The 14,859-nt window shown below is 44.2% G+C and overlaps 1 protein-coding gene across 9 annotated transcripts in view; it reads left to right on the top strand.

Annotated features, from left to right (window-relative positions):
* Window positions 1-11,737, top strand: part of fgfr3 (fibroblast growth factor receptor 3) — a 102,040-nt gene extending 90,303 nt beyond the window's left edge. For all 9 annotated transcript variants that reach the window (XM_050062121.1, XM_050062120.1, XM_050062123.1 and 6 more), the window contains exons 16-18: window positions 3,298-3,435; window positions 3,986-4,091; window positions 5,417-11,737. In XM_050062121.1, the coding sequence (XP_049918078.1) occupies window positions 3,298-3,435; window positions 3,986-4,091; window positions 5,417-5,581 (409 nt within the window). In that variant the 3' untranslated portion in view covers window positions 5,582-11,737. The remainder of the gene's footprint in view (window positions 1-3,297; window positions 3,436-3,985; window positions 4,092-5,416) is intronic.
* Window positions 11,738-14,859: the final 3,122 nt, after the last annotated feature.

Raw genomic sequence — 14,859 nt, forward strand, 5'->3', positions numbered from 1 at the left:
GGTTACACAACATGTCCGCCACAGACACACTCACCTTTAAAGCCTCTGATGGCTCCCATCAGGAGCAGAGAGGGGAGTTAAGGAGAGGAGGTCACAAAGTCAATCTGTGTTTCGGTAGCTGAGCCCCCCCAAACTGCTCCTGGTCCCCCGCCACCCGTCGCAGCCAGACGCTGTGTCCCCAGCACAGCCGTCCAAGCCAAACACGGGCCCCTGTCAACACTGGCTCGCCGTGTGATTACACCAGACTGGGAACAAGCCGAGAGGAGAATCAACCGGCTCTGTTATTTCAGCAGGTCTGGATTACAGGGCCGATCCTCCCGCCAAACCTCCTCCTCCTCCTCCTCCTCCTCCTCCTCCTCCCTTCATACAGTAGTCGCTCCGCAGCCAGTTTACTCTCACGCGCCCCGGGGGACTGTGACCTCTGACCTGTGATGGTTTTCACTGAAACACGTTACGCTGAAACAGACGGGGGACAATTAAAACACTACTCTGTCACACAGTCAAACAAGAAGCAGAGAGCCAGAGCCGGAGAGGACGACGTCACGTCAGGGAAGTTGTGCAGCAGCAGCAGCAGCAGCAGCTCACACAGCAAAACTGGCATCACAGCTCCTGCAGCTCTCCAAAGGCAGAGCTGGCTGAGACGACGCGCAGGGAGCCATTTGTGTTGGACTGTTACTGAGCTGCTGCTGCTGCTGCTGCTGCTGCTGCTGCTGCTGCACACGGTGTTCAGGCAGACAAACAATAATCTGCACCATCACGTCCTGACTCCAAGTCTCGACCTGTGAATTCAGACCTGAGGTCAGTAGATTCAGATGCCAGAGTCACTGAGGGCAGATGAATCCTTTAACTCTCCAAAGTGGCATCCAAATATTTTCCCTCTGCACAGCGTCCAGACAAACCCTCTAAATCAGCTCTGTGCAGATTATTAGGATGAAGATCTGTGCTTGGTGTGAGAAGGATTTGGACTGTCAGCTCGTGTTGCTGCAGGAGTCAGTGATAGTGTTTATTAACTGATTTCCTCCTCAGCAGACTGATACAGAAAGTTAAACCTGCTAAAATGGAGACAGACTCCTTTCTCACAGCCAGTAGAGCAGAGCTGTCATGTGTGACGTCATAGACAGGCCGGTGAACAGGTAAACAGCATAGAGGAGCATGGAGGCACAACCACAACTTAACCGTGGTTACTTCTTTTAATATCTCTTACTGACTCAGTCTTTCAAACTCGGATCAATGTTTCAGCTGCTGGGCATTGAAGGACGTGTTTTCTGGAAACATGTCGTTGCATCTCGCCGACTGACGGGGCTAAAATTTCGTGTTGACATGGGCGTTGTGTTTTCATCACTGCCATTAGGAGCCGGAGCGATAAATACTGATAAATACTCCCATAGAGTCATGTGACCCTGGTGTGAAGGCGGATTAAAGCATTAAAGGTTTATGGGAAATTTTAATGATATGTCAAAAAATAAATTATAAAATAGCCAAAAAATGGAAATAAAATGTCAAAAAAAAAAGTTCATAAAAATTCCAAAAAATATTACTTGAATGTTGCAAAAAAATTAATTCAATTTTTGCGAAATGTCGATAAAATTAAGAAAAATATTCTAAAATGTCGAAAAGAACATTGATCTAACAGTAAGATACACATACATACAGAACAAACGGCCCCTGACCCTGTGCTGACCCCAGAGACCTGATTAGTTCCCGTCTGTGACACAGCAGTGATGACGAGTTAGTCTGAGTTGTTTCAGTTTTACGTCTGAATACTGACGTCTCTCTTTCACCTCAGCCTCCTCTCTGTCCGTCTCTCTGTGTGTGATTGGACGGAGGCTCACTGTGTTTCACCCTCCAGACCGCAGTGTGGATAATTATATTAAACCCTGCTGAGCGCCCGCGGAGGGAGGAGGAGTCTGATTCTGATTCACTGGACCAACAATAGTACAGTGGCTTAATAAACGTCATTATCTGATTACCGTCCCTCATTTTTAGCCATTTAGGAATAATGCAGACGCTGAGCTGCAGACGAGAGACAAAGAGAGGACGGCTCGGGTTAGAGGTGCAGCAGAGCCGGCAGCAGCAGCTGGACTCAAACTGCAGATACACTATGATACATTTTTATATTCAGGTTGTGTTCAGAGAAACTGTTGGATGTGTCAGAAGAGTTCCCTCTACGCTTAAAACAGTGTAAAGATGAGTCATTGTTTCTCATCAGATCTAAACTGGATCACTTTAAAATGTTTTTTACATCAAAATATAAAAGTGTTGCTTTATGAAAAGTTTCACACCAGAGACATAGTTTCATATTCCTGCAGCTCGTACAGGCCTCACAGTTTCAGACGATGATGACAGTGACGATTTTATGAAACTGATGAAACATAAGCAGAAACAAAAGTGTCCATGTGCTGCTGATGTTCTTTGAACTTGTTTCATTTGTCTTCAGTCGGTTTCCTGTTGAAAATGTTTATTATGTATTCAGAGGTGTTTCCTGTCACATCTGTGTGATCGGCCCGTAAAGGATGAAGAAGTGTCAGAGCTCCAAACACATCAGTGAGCCGCTGGGCGACATGTTTCTTTAGTCTGGACACACACACACACACACACACACACACACACACACCGTCCTGCTGTCAGAAATACTCACTACAGCATCAGATGTGTATCAATCCACGGCTGAAAATAGTCCCAACCAATGCACGGTTTATTCTTCATTCAGTAATGTTTGTAATAAACTACAGAGTCCAGCTGTTTTAGGAAATCAGTGCTCCATGTTTGAACCTGTATTTGTGACCCATTCTTATGCCAGCGACGCCACGGCCGAATGTCCATCCTTCCATCCCACACTTGTGAACGCGATATCTAAAGAATGCCTCAAGGCCTCTTTAAATTTGGCTCAAATGTTCACTTGGACTCAACAATGAGCTGATTTGCTTTGTGGTGACGTCGTCAGTATGAACCAATGAGAAACAGACCGACAGCACCAGTGAAAGTATCTTGCTTCAGCTCAGCTCTGTATCTGTTAACAAAGAAAAACCCATCCTCCATTTCTTTCTGATGACTTTGGGTCTCGACTCGTCTCGTCTGCGGCTCGAGGCTGCAGCTGTTTATGTTTACAGGTATCGACTGACTGTCCTGAACAATAAGAATGTCAAACTGATTCTTAAATGGAGAGCTGTAGACGTGATTGAAGATCAATATTTGCTCGAGCAGATTCATCAGTTTATCCGAGGAACACAAGCATCTGTAAACGCTTCAGGCGGTGAGCACCGTGTGACCTCTGCTCTGTCCTGTGTGTGTGTTCAGGTGGTCCTACGGCGTGTTGCTGTGGGAGATCTTCACCCTGGGAGGCTCGCCGTACCCGGGGATCCCTGTAGAGGAACTCTTTAAGCTGCTGAAGGAGGGACATCGGATGGACAAACCTGCCAACTGCACCCATGAGCTGTACGTGTCTTTATGGATCAGAGTATCTGGAGCTTTGCTTTTGTCTTTGGATAACTGTCCTTGTGTTTTAACTTTGTCTTTTTAAATAATATTTTCAAATGCACGAACAGAAACCCGACACATTTTTGGAGCTGCGCCTGCACTTTAATCTGAGCACCTTTGGGTAAAAACAAATCTTTGCAAAAAAAAAAAAGATCAAATAGAAGATTTAAAAGACTTTAGCTGAGCCATACATCATATTTCTTTGATTGCTGTAGATCATCCTGCAGGTTCAGCAGCTCGTTTAGGTTTCTCTCCTCGTCTCAGAGTTCCTCCGTGTGATGAACTGTGTCTTCTTGCAGCTGGAAACACAACAAATGAAAGTAAAAACTGAGAGTGATGAGCCTTTACTTTGCTTTAGGCTTAATTACAGAGCGTGAGCATCCAGCTGCAGATGAAGCAGAGCAGCAGGGATCAGAGGGAACAGTGTGAGATCTGAGGAGAGGACGTGTTGTAGCTTTAGGTTTCACTGTAACAGACAGAAACTGAACTGTAGCTGTGGCTGTTTCAGGTACATGATCATGAGGGAGTGCTGGCACGCCGTGCCGTCACAGAGGCCGACCTTCAGACAGCTGGTAGAAGATCACGACCGGGTTTTATCGATGACCTCCACTGATGTAAGTCTGTCTGCACAGCTGCTGCTCACTCACACTGACAAACACCAGGAAGCTTCACCTTGGACCACTGCGACTCTTCATTTAGTGACTGCCACCCTCCAGCTCACAGTCAGATGTGACGGCTGCAGCTACACACCTTTTGTTTTTTTTTACATGTATTCAACACATAAGAAGAGAATAACTGATGCAGGATCAGAGTCTGGAGAATGTATCATTCATCTCACTGTCTTTCTTTGAAATGTTGAGCTGTTTGCATGATTTAAATTTAACAGACAGAATGTTGACATCATACGTTTCTGCAGACCATGGATACGTTACATTTGTACGCTGTTATGTAGAGATACGTTTAAACTTTATGTTTCAACAACGTTGTTAACGTGCAGTTAAAAACCACTTGCTTTGGTCGGGACAAGATGATGTTTGGGCTACAAATACCTGCTTCAGGTGGCACAGGAAACAGTGATGGGTCCCTACAAACACTCATTTTGAAGCTGAAACAGGACATGCGGCGACAGGTCCCTAAAAAACACTCACGTTTGGAGGCTGAGCAGCAACAGGAAACACAGCGACAATGTCCCGTGAAGCCACACATGTTGTGGGGCTAAAGGTCGAAGGAAACAGCGGCGAGCGGCTAAATAACGACAGATTGAGTTGTGTTTTGATCTCAAACTGTGTCTGCAGCTCTGCAGCTGTTTCTCCTCGCTGTCATGCCATCCACTGTCCCCTCCGCACGTTCTCACTGAGACTTTGTCACATATCCACTTTTTTTTTTTTTCCCCCAAAGTCCTACTTGCGCCTCCGCCACCTTTACTTTCGTTGTTGTACCGCTGTGTTTCGCTCTGACACCGACGGGTGCTGTTGAACAACAGCTGCAACCGACCGCGCATCAGTCCGTAGTGAAATGACGGCTTTTTTCATCGGTGCCTGATGTTGGAAGTCACTGACCACGTGCCGGTATTCAGCGACTCTGGAGTGAGACCATGTTCCCCCTCCAGCTCCTGATGACAGTCAGCTCAGATACTACGTCACTTTAGAAATGCACATATGACACGTGTGAAACATGCAGATGTAACACACTTGTAATTTGCAGGAACGTACAATGTCAACATTTATTTTTGGTGACTGTTGTTTTATCACCGTCATGTAAACCACAAAAACAACTCTGACGATGTCAAATAAACTTTGTGAGGAAGAAACATGTAAACAAAAATCATGTTGAACTAAAATATCTTAGTGATAATAAAGTAAATTATTATTCTTCATGTGAGCACGGAGAGGATTTGACTGTGACACCGTGGTGTAACCTTTGACCTCTCCTCTGACAGGAGTACCTGGACCTGGCGGTGCCCTTCGAGCAGTACTCGCCCACCTGTCAGGACTCCAACAGCACCTGCTCGTCAGGAGACGACTCGGTGTTCGCCCACGACCCGCTGCCTGACGAGCCCTGTCTTCCCAAACAGCTCCCCAGTAACGGGGTGATAAGGACATAAAACCTGAGCTGGGGGGGGCGGTCGGACTTTCACCTCCTCTCACAGTTTGACAAACACCTCTCAGTGACTCCTCAAGATATGGAAATGAAAACTCAGCATGCAATACTTCCACAGTGCTTCAGCGCTCCGATTCGTCTTAAACTCTTTGACTGAGTTTTCCTCCTCTTCCTCCTCCTCCTCCTCCTCCTCCTCCTCCTCATCCTCCTCCCCAACAGACTCTTGGAACATTGAAGGATTATTTTTTGCCGTTGAACCATGTTTGTGTTCCTCTTTTCAGAAATGAAATTATATTTTTGTACTCGGGCCAGTTTTTGTTACGGACAATCTGTGGGGTGAAACCATTCCGTGCCTACTGGGATAAAAAAAAAAAAAACTCCTGAGACTGAAACACGTGGACAAACAGGAAGTACGAGGAGGGAATGAAGGGCATTGGTCAGTGACTCGTTGGCGATCCAGTAGGCGGGGACCTCAGATTTTAACCCTCTCGTCTGCACGGAGCCCCGAGGTCGCCGGAAAGGTTTGCGATCTCAAGGAGAATCCGTCGACAAGAAACCAGCAAAGCCAGAATCAACTCGATGATGGGACTCGTTCTTCCGAAGACACTCGATAACTTTTCCTTGACAGGAGACGACAGAGAGGACGACAGCATTTAAATGTTTTCTCATGAATTTGTACGCCATCGTCCTGTTTTAGCTTCCCGAAAAAACACCTTTGTGATAATCATGGAACAAATTCCTCAGCTGACGTGAGGCGACGTGTCAGGGCCATTCAGTAATTAGTACAATAAGGTTTGTTTTTTTAATGTATCTAGAAAATGATTTATTGTAAATATATAAATGCAAATATGTATGATATCGCTGTCCACAGCCATGTACGTAAAGACAAAACTACATTTTTAAAGTATTGTTTTAGGATGGAAGCATTGCAGTCTAGAAGACACTGTCATGGAAGTGTAAAACATGTAATCATTTAAAGTGAAAAGGTTTATTTGAATAATTAACGTGTATATTTGTAAAGATATTTATAGACTTAACGTGGTTCTTAAGTTGAAAGGTTTAGTTTAGGATTTTAGTACTGTACGCAAAGATTTTTATTTCCTTTTTTTTTTGTAACTTATTTTACAACAGAACTGCGGCGTTATTTTTCAGACTCCTCTGGTTTTTGATCCATCTTTTTGTTTCGTTTACAGTTTTTAAAAAAAATAAGAATGTATGACAGACGGGAAGATGAATATAAGAGCGAGTGTGATTCGACCGCCAGAGGAGGATTCGGGAACTGAAGGCTCCCGCTGAAGGGAGGCTGACGTTTCTGACGAGTTTAAATTCTGGTTTGAAAAGTTGACGTTTGCAATATCGAAGCAATGATTGACTCTTGCTGGGCAAGAAAAAGCAGCGCCTGGAGGTTTGTACGGAGACGCCGGAGAGTACGACTGAAGTACTTTACGACGTTTTCAATATCAACAACAACGAGCTGTGAATCATCAGGAGCCTTCAGAGAAAAATCCTCCTATTGATTCGATCTCACTGTTCAGGGATGAACTACATCTCCCAGAATTCTTTCTTTAAATCGTGGCATTCAAAAAAATGTGAAAGCTCGTGAGAGAACAAGTGTCGGCTAAAAAGTCTCAACTGCGAACAAAAAAGAAAAGTCAGTTTTACATTGCTAACCCCAAACTCACCCTGTGTTCAGCTGCACTGCATTCTGGGGCTTTGAGTCCCAGGCTGCTCTCATGCACTGTTCGTATGTATAGAGTAATGCACCACAATTCATATATAACCCACGTAATCGAAGGCTGTGATCATGTGACCAGCGCGCTGACGGAAGTAAAAAGTGAAGTACTAAAAAGAGCGACAGTCAGAAGGAAGATGGGGTCGTGGACTTTCCCGTAGAAACAGGTGTTTGTGTCGCGACTGGAACCAGGTGAACTTTAAGTTATTTCAATGAACGTCGTCACCATGTTTGTTTTTCTGAACCTAGCCTACGTAACTTAACGTTAAGTATGTAACGCAAAGATTCCCAAACCACGTTTCTGTTCCAAAACTTATCCTACATGATTTAATGATAAGTACAAAACTACTTTTCCTAAATCTAATTTTCGTAACTTTACAATAGGTACGAAACTTTACGTAACGTAACTTTACGTTAAGTGCATAACATGGCAACACCCAAACATGTTATGTATCTAAACTGACCACATTTTATTTCCTAAACTTAACCCTCGTAATTTAAGGTTAAGTATGTAACTTTACTGCAAGTATGAAATGTAAAGACTCCCAAACTGTGTTTCTTCTCCTAAACCAAACCTGAGTAACTTTATGATAAGTACAAAACTCTACATCAAGTAACTTTACGTTAAGTACATAACGTGACGACACTCAACCACGTTTCTTTTCCTAAACCTAACCGGTAGGCAAATTTGCGAATCCTAGGATAGCGAAAGAATGGCCGACTTTACTCCACCTTTACTCTGTGTTTGATTGGCTCACGCTAACCCTTAACCAATCCAACCAATGAAGGCAATGAGTACTAGCTAATCAGAGGGAGCGTAGGGCGGGTCGTTCCTTTAGGATCCTATTCGCAAATTTGCAGCTGGTACGGGCGCTAGTTAAGTTGGTGCTGTTTCATTAGATACAAACCTTTGTATGAGAAAATACTGTGAGTCCGGTAAAGGTGCAGAAACTGTTCTCTGTTCCTGTTTTACAGTCACGTGTGATCGTTGAACGTCAGCGGCTTCGTCTGAAACAAGGTCTCACTCTTTGATTCTGAGCCTTGAAACTAAAATGTGACATTTATGGTTCATAAACAGAATAAATCAAACACACCAAAGACAAAAGGAGACTCAGAGGGTTTGTTTGAACAGTGTTAGAATATTTAGGAGGATTTATTTCTGAAGGTCACTCTGAAGGCTTCACACTCTTGTAACAGAAAGGTCACAGGGTCGATGCTAACAAGCTGCGTGCGGATGTCAAAGTGCCCTTGAGCAAGACACTCAGCACCTGTGTGCACACTCACACAGAGAGACATCAGCTTGAAGGCAGAAATGTAAAGCTGTTAATAAGAGAAAGAAAAAGCTGCCCAGACTTTTGAGACTTTATCGCTGCTCTATAGTATTAATACTGAAATGAAGGCGTGCTGTGCGACTCACAAGTCGCACGGCCAAACAGAAATATAAACCGTATGTGTGTCGGTCTGTTAAAGGAGACTCTGACGACTGTGCAGGATCCTTCGCTCCGTCTGTGGGAGCAAATAAAAAGTGCCAAATTAGTCTTAAAGTCGATTTCAGCGAGTTCTGTGAACCAAATGCTGCACTGTGGAATGTAGGCGGGCGGAGGTCACGTGTGCAGCGAAGGATCATGGGATTGCCAAATGGATATCTCCCCTGTTTTTTATGCAGTCGTCTCCAGCTGACCCCAAAAAGCGAGCAGGTTGAAAATGTTTACAGAGTCTGTTTTTAGCAAAGTCACAAAGGGAAAGGGACGTTCAAGAGAACTGAAGGTTCAGACGCAACATTCACTCGCTGCTAAATGTTAACAGTGGGAACACTTTGCTACGGAGTTTACTGTCAGTACTTAAACACATCGCCCCCAAATATTTAAAGTACTTAAAGGAGTGAGAACCTGTATTTAACTGTTTTGCTACACTGGGAGATTTTGATGTAAATGATGTTTAGTGGTTGGTTTGTGCACAGACACGAGGCCTCTGTGAAGTGAACGCTTTCACCCAGTCGTTGTTTAAAGTTTGGGCCCAGATCTATGAAGTGCCTGAAAACATTCAGCCAACAAACAGCAGATTGATTCATTCTGATCACGTTTGAATGTATAATTGCAAAAAGAATAACTGAATAAAGAAGCAGTTCTCACAGAAGCAGGCGATGGAAGTATTAGCCTTTTGTTTTTAATCTGGAGCGAACGCCATGAGAAGGCACTTGTGTGTAAAGGTCGGACGGATCTGATGAAACGCTGTTTGTTTTATTTATTCTTCCATGCTGGGTAAAAGCTTTCCCTATGGCGAGAGTATTTTTATTCAAAGCTATCTGCTTTTCACTGTTGTTTCTCATTAAAGAGCCAGAAGATGATGAAGATGATGATGATGTAGAGTAGTCATTTTACTGACGCCCCCCATCAGGCTTTGCTCCTGGCTTCGTTTATCCTGTATTTTATTTTTATCACACGCCCCCGGCCTTTTCTCTCTGCGTCCCTGTCGAGCTCCGTCTCTCTGTTTAAAGACCATGTGTTGTTTTGAACATGTGTGATGTCGATGGCGTTCCTGCGTGTGTCACGTGAAGCAGGACGTCCATCACAGGAGGAAAAATGGCAGCCAGTAACTGAACCTATCGACTTCCCTTCAGGCCTTTTGTTCCATTTTGGAGCTAATGAAGCTTCACATTAAGTATTCGACCAATCTGTCACTTCGCTGATACGTTTCGTTGCTGTTGCATGAAAAACATGTTTCTCCAAAATGTCCATTTTTCACCAGCTCAGAAAAAACAGCCCTGTTTCAGCTCTCTGACCTGCAGCGTTAGAAAACCCACATTCTCCAAAGTGTTTCATTTAAAGTAGTCTGCATTTCCTCACACAGAGATTTTCAGCTCAGGAGACCTATAAACATACATTAAATACACTTAAATACACCCAGAAATCACGGCAACAGGCGTCCATAGGGACTGTTCTTAATTCATCAGAGGCTTTTTTTATTTTGACCCTCCCTGAGTGACTGGAGGTAAATCCATGACCATAAGTGAGTTATTAGATTTTTGACGTTTGAAAGTTAAAAGTTGAAAAAGTCTCAGTTTTTCACTCTCGTCGTACAAACGGTTTATTTTTGGCCAAATTTTAAATGAGATGTAAAATAAAGTGATTTTGATGAAATATTTAAGCTCAGATGTGATTTTTTTTCTGGCGTCACAAGTTCAAGGCCGTCAGAAATTTAAAAATCCAAAGATAAGTCCTGTTTGGTTTCATTTTGGACATTTTTACAGAAAATGCATTTTCTTTAAAAATAGCTTTTTTTTGTTAAATGGAAAAAAATCTTTTTAGAATTATCGCTTTTTAAAAATGAGAAAAAAAAAGTTATCTGACATGCCTTTATTTATTGATTATATATTATCTGTCCCTATAAGAAATGAAACTGAAGTTTGTTTTCCCAAAGGAGGCTAAAAACAACCCAAAGAGCACCTGAGCAGACGCCATCTCTTTATTCATTAACGCCATGTGCTCACAGTTTCAGGTGCACTGAGCATGTGTCACACCCTCATAGCTCCCATCAGGTCGGTCTGGAGTTTCATTAAAACAGTCTAAATTCAGCTCCAGGTTTTTTCATCATGACAGGAAATCAATCAGCTTTGAACGCAGCGTCGGCCCTCAGATGTCACATGTTTAAAACAACACATGGTTTTCAGAGTTTTCTTTGGTATTGACTGAGAGACGAGGTCGCTGTCAGCAGGGAGGGACTCTTACTGTATGTACAGCCACACGTGGGCCTTTAACTTCCTGTCGTCTCCGCTCTGACGGACTTATTTATTCTCTCAAATAAAAGAGGATCAGATTGAAGGTGAAGCTGGGAGGAGACGCACACACTCGTCCCTCCACTCAGATCCAAACTACATATTTTATTTCCACACAGCGCTCGTCTGGTTTCTTTGCCCCTGCAGCTCTAACCCGACATGTTAGTCCACATTAATTTATAGTTTGAGATCTGCTTTGTGTTGCTGATGTACATGAGTAGAGTTTATGTAGCTGTGTGAGCTGTTTTATAAGAATCTTAGAGAGGAAATGATTTTCATATTCACTTCATTTCATTTTGCATTCCACATCAGGTTTTCTTTCTTTTTAAACCGTATGGAGACAAAATCATGTTTGTCCTCTGATTTATTTTCCCAGTCCCATAATTTATTTTCCTCCCTCTGTATTCATGTCTCTAACATAGACAGGTGGAACTAACATTTGGCATTATGTGATTGTTTTTATTTGTAATTCAATGCTTGTTTGTTGCGCTGATGTTCCTGTTCTGATCACGATGAATCGTCTGTAACATTCCACCACATCGTCCCCTCGGGGCCAACAGCTCCCAGCGGGGGAAAGAACTAGATCACAACTCTCTCTGTGCCTGACGAACTATGCTGTCAAAAAGGTTTTCAATAAACATGTTATAATGGCGTGTGCTGTGTCGGCTGTCTGTCACTGAGAGAAACAAACACACTTTATGATTCACTACCAACAAATCACAAGTTTGAAAGTTTATGTGAATGAAATGGACCCAAAATACACATGACGGAGAGTTTGTTTTGTCTGAAGTCTTTGTGTCGACACAGTCGAGGATATCGAGGCCTGTTTTCCTTCCACACAAACTGACTGTGGCTGAAACTGAGAACAAACAAGCTCTGGACACAGAAACACAGCGGTCGACGTGGTGACAGGACCCAGAGTACAGCACAGATACTCAGCTGGCTTCGTCTGCACAGGTCAGATGTGAGCAGGAGACTATATATCCTCTGAGATTTTGGTTTTATCCTGATGATGCAGAAATTGTGTTTCTTCACAGGTATTAACCCACTCAGTCATTTTATCCACATTATTAATGATTATTGATCTGAATCTGTGCGCTCAGTGTCTCTGCACCATCACTGCAGCTGAGCATGACTGTGACGGAGTATAGTGGCATCTCCTGCCATTCTTAATATGAGAGACATTAAAAACATCTGCAACCAAGATTACTGAATTCCCTAATGTTAGCATGTTGCTACATGTAGCAGTGTTATTGTTGCTGGGGAATGACTGTGACAAAGTTAATGACACTTTCTACTGTTAGAAATGAACAATAAAAGTTTATAGACCAAAACCCTCACGACCAAACATGTTCCAGCAGGAATATGATCTGAAATCTGGGAGCAATTAACAAAATCTGCAACCAAGATATCTGAATTCCCTGATGTTAGCATGTTGCTACATGTAGCAGTGTACTTTCAGCTGGAGAATGACTGTAACGAAGTATGGCTGCACTCTCTAACATTCAAAATCACCAATAAAAGCTTCTCAGCACAACTGGACACGTTCCAACAGGAATATGATCCAAAATCAAGGAAAAACGACATGCATGTAGCAGTGTACTTTCAGCTGGAGAATGACTGTAAGGAAGCACAGTAGCATTTTGTACTGTAATAAAATGACCAGTAAAAGCTTCCAAACCAAAACCTGAAATCAGGTAGAACCAAGATCATGTTTCCCTGACGTTAGCATGTAGCTACATGTACGTTGACAAAGTGAATTTATATTCACAACATAAAAGCTGTGATCACATAAAGGACGCAGTCAGTGAACAAACTCTAACTCAAAGCAGTGTTCTCCTTTAAACTGCAGCAGGAAGTGCAGGCAGCCCCCACTTCCTGTTTATTCTGTCACACAGTGAACAAATTAGCCTCTCATAGCATCTTAACTGCTCTTTAATCACACAAAGTCTTTGCCCCTCTGTCTTTGTCTGCTGAGTACAGTTCCACGCCCTCCCTCGCCGCCTCGCTGGCTGCAGCTCAGTAAACGGCTGGTGGGAGGGGGGGGGCGATGGTGGGGGGGTATTTGGGGGGCTGCTGAAGCTGCTGGGCCCGGGTGGGAGGGCAGAGCTGGACAGTGACAGAGGGAGAGAAGGGGTCTATGTATTGAGGCTTTTGGCCCGGGGCCCGTCTCAAGTGCGTCCTGAGGGGAACATCCTGCCCCTCGTTGGAACTTCCTCGGCCGGCTGAAGTGGCCCATTCACGGAGGTCTTGTGAGGGGGGCTTGTTTTCACTGCTAAATGGATGTTTCTGTTTCAGAGGTGTTTGCGCTGGTGGACGCTTTCCATTCCCCCCCCCTCCTCCTCCTCCTCCTCCTCTCCCCCCACTCTTCCTCCTCTCTGCTAACCGTTGGCTGTCGGTCATCAGGCCCGCTCTCCCTCTTTCGACCGCTGTGCGACCTTTAAACCACCTCTCACCCGGCCCAGCAGAGGAAGAGGAGGAGAAGCAGGAGGAGGAAGAGGAGGTGTCGCTCTACAGCTGCTGCAAGGTGATGGGTTACTGATACATTAGTTTGAGGATATTTTCCTGTTGGTGAGTTTACAACAAGTGAAGACGGCAAACAGAGAATTCACTCTGTAAAGATTTATTGGTTAAAACTCTTCACAGCAGAGGAAACGTGCTGAAGCTCATTAATCTCTTCATCTGCTCACTGATGGCAGCAGCTCAAGATTTTTACAATCACTGAAAACAAATTAAATTTAGACTTAAAGCAAACTGAGCGTCCTCCTGAATCTGACTTTGTGCCCTTAAACACAACTCCAGTTAGACTGTGTTTGGTTCGGTCAGAGGGTCGTCACTCTATAACACGACTCTACAACTGTCAGTGGACTTTATGTTTCTCTCCTTCACAGAGACCAGCACAGGTTCTCCTGGAACTGATCCAGCTGCTCAGGTCAGTTTCAGCAGTGACGGGTGGATCAAGTCTTTTCACAGAATCTGTTCCTTTAAGTTGAAATAAACAGAGACTGTTTCAAGGCATCTTTTGGTTGCTAGACTACGCCATCGTTGTTCCACTCCAACCTCTGATGGAGCCACCAGACTGCACGAGAACAAGATATGAACCTCAACTTTAGTTTTCCTGAACTGAAATACACTTCATGGCAAATGACAAAATTGGTGCTCAGTGGGAAGTTGTTCCCCTCAACAAGGTTTGGACTTGATGTCAGAACAAACAACCTGGTCTCACTCCAAAGTCGTCAAATACCGACACTTGGTCAGTGAAGTTTGGCGTCAGACACCGACGAAAGAAGTCGCCTTTTCACGACAGCATGACACACGGCCAGTTGGTTTTTTTGTCTAATACCGCCTGGTGGCATCAGGGGGAAACGCAGCGGGACAACAACCTAAGTTAAGGGGGGTGGAAGTCTGAGTGGGGTGGTGGATGGGTCCAGCAGGCACCAACTTTTACTGGGGAGGCTGCTGCAAGATTGTAAAGCTTAACCCCCAAATTCCACCAGATGCGTGTTGGTTGCGTCTGCGCTCCGGAACGGCAGCGGAGCCGATCCGTTTCAATTCCAGTCAATGTGTGTGTTTCCACCGGCTGCGGCTGTGCTGCGTTCCAGCTCAGTCACAGCTGCGGCGCTCCGGAGCCCTCCGCAACAGATACACAGGACTTCTATATTTGTTGGACGCAGGAGAACAACGCAGCAATTCAGCACAGAGCAGATCGTGCGGGGCAGGAAGTCGTGCACAGAAACAAAATAAAACATCCGGTTAATTTTCAAAATAAAATAGA

Source organism: Epinephelus moara, chromosome 14 (assembly GCF_006386435.1).
Source record: "Epinephelus moara isolate mb chromosome 14, YSFRI_EMoa_1.0, whole genome shotgun sequence".
Classification (NCBI taxonomy): domain Eukaryota; kingdom Metazoa; phylum Chordata; class Actinopteri; order Perciformes; family Serranidae; genus Epinephelus; species Epinephelus moara.